Here is a 7,095-nt window from a genome sequence, read left to right on the forward strand (position 1 = left end):
TCAAAACACCATCTCATGTGGCGCCAAATAGGACCCATTCTAAAGAGCATCATTTCTATTCTTCCACAACATCCATAAGGTCATCAAACAGAGGTCAAAGACCGAAGATGGAAAATACATAGCTATTTGTAATAACCATTGCAAAAATTGCTGAGTGTTGCCATCCTCAAACCTTAGCCCCAAACATCCAAACCAAACCGCCTGCGCCATGCTGCAATCTTTAGTACATGTTCTATCGATTCGCCGTATGAACCACAAAAGCCACATAAAGTATCCACAGCAACTCGCCTCTTTGTAAGATTCGATGTTGTGGGAAGAGCGTCCAAATATGCACGCCAAACACAAATCTTGACCTTCCTGGGAACACATGCATTCCATAATTTCTTTCATAACTTTTCCCTTCCATCATCAGACGAAGAAAAAGAAGCATTTGCGCCATTCCCTGAAGAATCCTCTAAATACACCTATCTAGGGTTCATGAAGGTACTATAATATCGTGCACTCTACATACGTATCGCTTTTGCTCTATGGCCCATAACTTGAGTACTAAAACTTTTATTGACTTGACCGTCAAAGATCGTTTGGCTAGTACCACACAGGTGCCTAGGAATTTATGGTTTACTTTTCTCTTTTGCAAGTGGATGTTCTTGCACTCTTTCATTCATGATGGTGCGCGAATTTAATTCCAACATTTATTAAGGAAGATAATCCTACAATTGTGCAATAATATTAAATTACTTAATTACTTACTTAAGGGGTAAATTAGGAATAAAAGTAACAATAAGATGACGTGAAATCACAATCATTGGACATGTTTCAATTAGGTGGATTATTCCTAATGAGGTTCAAAAGAATGGACCTACTCCTAGTTTACTCAAGAAAGTAAATATTTTAGCCCTTGTGTCGATAGTTTTTTTTTTAGTTTGTCTTTATTATTTTTTTTCTTATCTATAGGCGTTTTATGTAATATTTTTTATTCATAATTTTTAATATGAGTAATATAATTGTATACAATGACAAAAATGGACATGATATTGGGAGTAGTGGTGGTGTCAATGGTAGTGGTAATTGGGGTTGTAGAGGTAGCAGTTTGTAGCAGAAATGGTGGTGATGTAAGGTCGGTGATTGCATATGTAGGTGGTGGCGATGATAGCCGTTACGGTGGTGGTGGTAATGGAAGCAACAATGATGGTGGCTGTGGTGATGGAAGCAACAATGATGAGGGTATGGCAGTGGTGCCAATAGTTGAGTTTGGTGGTTAAGGTGCAAGATAACAATGGTGAAAGGGGTGGCGGCATCAACGATGGCGACGATTGTGATTATGGTGGCAGCGATGACAACTGTGGTTGTGGTGACGACGGCGATGGTGGTGGCAACGATGGTGGTTGCAATGGTAGTGGTGGAGGCTGTTGTGGTGACAATGATTATGGTGGTGGTAACAACGATAGTGGTAGTAATAGTTGTGGTGGTATAAGGTTAGCAATTGTAGTGGTAGGTAGTGGCGGTCATTTTATCCTCCAAGGGATAATTTTTTTTTTTGTTTTTTTTAACTAATGAAGGTATTACAAAAATTAAAAAAGTTCATTAGAGGTTCAACTTTGTTTTTATGAAAACAACTTTTACAAGCAACCTACATTTTGTTTTTGCAAAGTTACTATTTAGAGACTATTTTTTTAAAATAAATAGGATATTTTAGTTTACCGAACACTTTATGTTGCTTAATTTTAAGGTGAAAAAAACAATATCAGCAGCCTAAAGACCTTAAGGACCCGGATTATAACCCTAATCTTGTAACTTTTCTTTATAATAATTACTATAAAATGAAGGAAGAAATTGTGGTGTGCGTCCGCAACAAAATGGACAGAGAAAGTGTAATTAGAACAGGATACGGGTGCGGTTTGACTTTTGTAATCTAGAGGTTTCTTATCACTTATAAGATGGATGATGGATCCACATGCGTATCACATAAGTCGAAACAAGCTCCACGTATTACGTATATACTTCACAATTTCACATGGCTTTTCAACGATGATTTTCTCCGTTCTGTTGGGCTGCAAGTCTGCTTATATAATGTGAACATGACACAATTTCCATTTGTTGAATACACTAATTAATTAAATTTAAATTAGAGACTATGGAGTATTATCCGTCAGAATGTTTTATTAACTTTTAAATTATTTTTTCCACAATTAACATTTAAATTTAACACATCTATACTTAGTCGATACTTAGTAGTACGGTTTAGTGGTATTCTTCTTTATTTTTAAGTGTGGCCTTAGTTTTGAATCTCATGAATAACGAGTTTGTTACCAATAGGTTAAAATCTTGTGAATGACGAGTTCGATATTAATTTATTCTGTCACCCCATCAGTGTATATATAACGTGGTAGAAGAAAAAAAACTTCTTTATCTAGTTATTATTCAACAAAAAGACCACACGTGTAAAATAAAATAATTTAAATACCAAAATATAAGTGGTTGGTCCAATTCGATTTTGGGCAGTGTGCAAAAGCTCAAAACCGTAACCAAAGTGAGCAATTGCCTTTTTGTCAAATAGATAGCCTTTTGGGCTTTCGCAAGATTAAAGCCGAGCTTTGCCATCACATGTTTAATTCATAAAAGTTCACAAATACCACGAGGTAAACTTTGATGCTCAACTTCAATACTTACTTCATATACCTCAATATCCAATCAAAGTCATTTATGTGTCTCACACAATGTGCTCCTTTCAGGGATATAAAATTTCTTCTTGATGGCTTCCTCTTGTTCAAATTGATTTTAAAGACAGTTATTGGTTTTAATATGCTTTGTGCACGGTTGAGACGTAAGTTGAGATTTCACTTGAAAATTGATTTGCCATTAAAACATTAGTCTAACTCTTTATAAGTTCATGCAAAGTTATTTAATTTTTTGATATTGGATAACACACAACTATCTTATTGATAGTATGAAAGAATTGACAACATCGACCTCACAAATCCACCACATTAATTTTTGTGATTACTAAAAGCATCAACAATATATCTTACACCACAAAATTAAATTTCTGTCCTAAAATGATACAAAACAAAATTGGGGACAAATGCCCCTTGACACAAGCGTAAGGGCAACAATTTTTTTGTTTCTTGTATGCACAATTTCTTATTTCTTTTTCTTTTTTCTGTCATTTTCCCTCAATATTGAGTGGGATATATACTTGTAGAAAGGTGAAAGTAGATTTCGGATGCGTTTTGAAAGTGTTTTTAAATGATTGAAAATATTTTTACATAAAATATTTTGGGTTTCAAAAACACTTGAAATGCTTCTTACATGAAACACTTGATGTGTTTTTCTATGATTAATTTGCATTTTTATTAATGATTAGTATAACAACTTTTTCTTTAAAAGCGTGTTCAATAATTTAAAAACACTTCCCGTTCGAGTTTCTAAAAGACTAGGGGCTTATTTGGAAGTGTCTTTAAAATGACTGAAAACGCTTTTAGTAAAAATGTTTTTTAAACCAATTCTTAATAAAAATCCAAGTGAATCTTGAAAACACATATCTGATACTTTTTCTAAAAAGCACTTAAAGTGCTTTTTAAATTCAAAATCAATTTCACCAAAAGCGTTTTTAGTCATTTTAAAAGTATTTCCAAATGAACTCTAGATAAACAATCATTTTTGAACCGATAATTTAAAGGCTATTCACCATCATATTTTACATAAAAAAAAAAAAAAAAAAAAAACTATCAAACACAAATTTATTAACTTTTTTCATTTTAAATTTTTGTATCATACATGTTTTTCATTGTTTTATTTCAAAAAATAATCTTGTATTAAATTATCAGACATATTGTCATATCATAATAATGAAAAATTATAATTATCTTAGTTTTGCTGTGACATCCCACATCGTCTAGGGGAGTGATCCTTATATGTATATTCTCATCCCTACCTAGCACGAGGCCTTTTGGGAGCTCACTAGTTTCGGGTTCTGTAGGAACTCCGAAGTTAAACGAGAAGGGGGCTAGAGCAATCCTAGGATGGGTGATCCATCAGGACGTTCTCATGTGAGTTTCCAGAAACAAAACCGTGAGGGCATAGTCGGGGCCCAAAGCAGACAATATTGTGCTACGGTGGTGGAGTGGGTCTGGGAAGTGGTCCCCCCCGGTCCGGGATGTGACAATTGCAATTATTATTTTGTTATACAAATATTTTTTTTTAAATTGTTTTATAAAATGTTACCAAATAATGTGGCACTTTAAACTTTTGTCAAATTTTATTTTCCACCTGATATGTCAAACTTAAAATATTATTTATTACATTATTTACTTTTCATAATTGTGACAGCCCGTTTCCAAACTTTTCGTACCGTAGGGGTGAAATGACGGTTTTGGCCCTAGTATTTTTGTTTTGTTGTGTGGTTATTTTGGGGTTTTGGTTGGCTGTTTTGGACCACACACACACACACCCACACTCACCCTCATCCTTTCCCTGTCCCGTATCCCTGTCTCTTTCTCTCTTTCTCTCTTTTCTTCACCATACGTACGGACAAGACCCATTGTGCTCGAAAACTTCACGGATCGAGGAAGAAAACTACATATTTATGCTCGTGAGGTCCTTAAGAGTTCAACCATACCCATTTCAGGTAAGGGAACCTTCATTTTCATGTCGAACCCGAGATGCTCAATTTGGGGGTACTGTTCATGCACACGTAAATTCATGTGTTTTTGGAAATTTCAAGCTTGTAGGAAACTTGGTGAGGTCCTTAGGAGGCTCGGGGTGGTTCATTTGAAGGTTTTGGACGTCGGGATCCTGAGTTGCAGGTTTGGCCGGTTTTGGTGGAGTTTTCCCAGCGAGATTCCGTTGGTTTTAATGCTTGAAAGTGGTAAGGATTGGTTCCTCTAGTTGTAAGCTTTATTTTGGTACCAATTTTGTGAAATTTGGGTGAAAAACAAGTGAGATACGAAGTTTGGAAGTTTTCTCGATTTTCAGGCGACGGCGATGGCGACGGAGTTTGGCCAGAGAAGACGACGGAATATTCCATCAGTTTGGACAGAACATTCCTAACGGCGTTAACGGAATCTGTCAGACTTAACGGAATATTCCTGACAACGTTAATTGACGCCGTCAGTGTGCCAGGCACATGCCTGCGCGTGGGCAGCGCGTGTGGCCGTGCCTTGGCCGGCGCATGGGAGCGCGTGCGGTGTCAGAAAATTATTTTAAAAATATGGGGATGTTCATGAGGTTGAGTAGATCACGTTGGTGTATTCATACACCCCATTTGAGTATTGTATGAGAAGTTATTTCGTAATGTTGGTTATGTATTTTAAATTAACGTTTTTATAGTTGTTTTGCATATAGGTGAGACCTATCCCAAGGACGAGCGCAATCACTCGAGGCAAGGGGGTTATGACCCTTCTACATACCAGTGAGCGGGCTTTTGGTTACCTATATACTTGTGTTTTTTCCAGAAAGTGAAATGAAGCGTCTATATGTTTTATATGCCATGCATTATGGTTGCCCATTTAATTATGCATTATTAGTTGCATATATATATATATATATATATATATATGCTTGGTGTTGCGGACACACAAGTAAGTGTCAGGTAAGTTATGGTTTATATTTATGTTTAGTAGTGATTTGCGATGCCTAGAGAGCTCATAACCTGCACCCCCCGTGTTAGTGCTCCCGCCCAGAGTAGGGCATAATCCTTCACGTGATGTTCACCTCCCGCACCACACGTTCATCTTGGATCCAAGTTAGGTGCACAGTCCTGTCGTACAGACCACTTTAGGTGGTTCTGACTCGTAGGTGACCCGCGATTATTCGCCCAGTCTTCACTTGATCGTAGCACTTGAGCGTACTTATTTACACTCAGTCTTGTTGTACAGACCACTTTTGGTGGTTCCGACTTGTGTGCAGGTATAGTTAGTGAGTTGGAGATTTGAGCTCTAGATTCAGCCGTACAGGTCACGTTAGGTGACTTCGGCTGACAAATTTCATGGCATTAATTTGACATTACCTGAGTACTTGCATTTCTATGTAGAGGCATTCGTCGTGGGATATTTCTGTGCATGAGTTATATAGGCGTGCATACTATTTTCTGGGAAACTATACAGGTTTTACGGCGAACGATTAGTACTTTTGATATTGAAATAATTTTGAAAAGCTTTGTTTTTGCCCACTCACACTTTCTGTTTTGCGCCCCTCCAGGTTCTAGTTTGGATAGCTCTGTTTGTGGCTCTCGAGGGATTCATGGCATATCTGACAGATTATCACCAGTGTATGACCACCTTTGGGTGTGTTTACTTAGTGTTGTTTCTCTTGGACTGCACTAAGTCTTCCGTGCTCTGAACATCATAACTACAGTGTGCCACTTAGTACTATGGTTTGGTGGTATTCCTCTTCACTTGGAAGTGAGAGGTCTTAGGTTCGAATCTCATAGATGGCAAATTCGATACCAAATTAAGTTGCCTATTATGTGGCTTAGCCGAACTCCCCCTCCCTTTAGTGTAAAAATATAGAAGTACTCAAAAAAAAAACTATGGTGTATGCGTACCATGCGCCTTATCATTTGTCATGTGGCATTTCATCTAACTCTAGTTAACTTTCACATTAAATATTACTTTTTCAATTTTGAAAAAAAAATCAACTGAGTTTAAGTGAAAAGATACGTGACAGGTAATTAGATATATGGTGAGCATATACCAAAAATTAAAGTGGTGAGAAAACTTAAAAATTTAAGTCAGAAAATTTAAGACATAAGCCCGAAATGATTAAATAATGATTTTAGCATATTTTTTTCCGATAACTTTTTTAAAAATAACATTTATGTAGATTATCTTAATTTATTTTTACGAACATTTTAAGATAAAAATATTTAAATTCTGATAAGTAATTAAAAATCATACAAATACATAGGTATTTATTAAGTTGTAAGTAAACTTGATTTAAATTATTTTAGATGTTAGATTTAGTTTTTTGGGCCGTCAAATCTTTTTTAACCCATTAGATTTGATCTCATTTGATTATAGTCATTAGATCATAAGTAAAAAACAAAAATAAATAAATGTTTGAAATATGACAGTTTGGTGAGTCTAGAATAATTTA

At 35.9% G+C, this 7,095-nt stretch overlaps 1 protein-coding gene across 1 annotated transcript; it reads left to right on the top strand.

Moving 5' to 3' along the window:
- Positions 1 to 1,022: 1,022 nt before the first annotated feature.
- On the top strand, positions 1,023 to 1,575 carry LOC103945468 (loricrin-like). Its single transcript, XM_048583829.1, has 3 exons — positions 1,023 to 1,224; positions 1,271 to 1,475; positions 1,560 to 1,575. The coding sequence occupies exons 1-3, from the start codon at positions 1,023 to 1,025 to the stop codon at positions 1,573 to 1,575; spliced, it is 423 nt and encodes a 140-aa protein (XP_048439786.1).
- The last annotated feature ends 5,520 nt before the right edge of the window (positions 1,576 to 7,095 follow it).

The sequence above is a fragment of a genome, unplaced genomic scaffold (genome assembly GCF_019419815.1).
Source record: "Pyrus x bretschneideri cultivar Hongxiangsu unplaced genomic scaffold, Pyrus_bretschneideri_v1 Contig20, whole genome shotgun sequence".
Taxonomy (NCBI): Eukaryota; Viridiplantae; Streptophyta; class Magnoliopsida; order Rosales; family Rosaceae; genus Pyrus; species Pyrus x bretschneideri.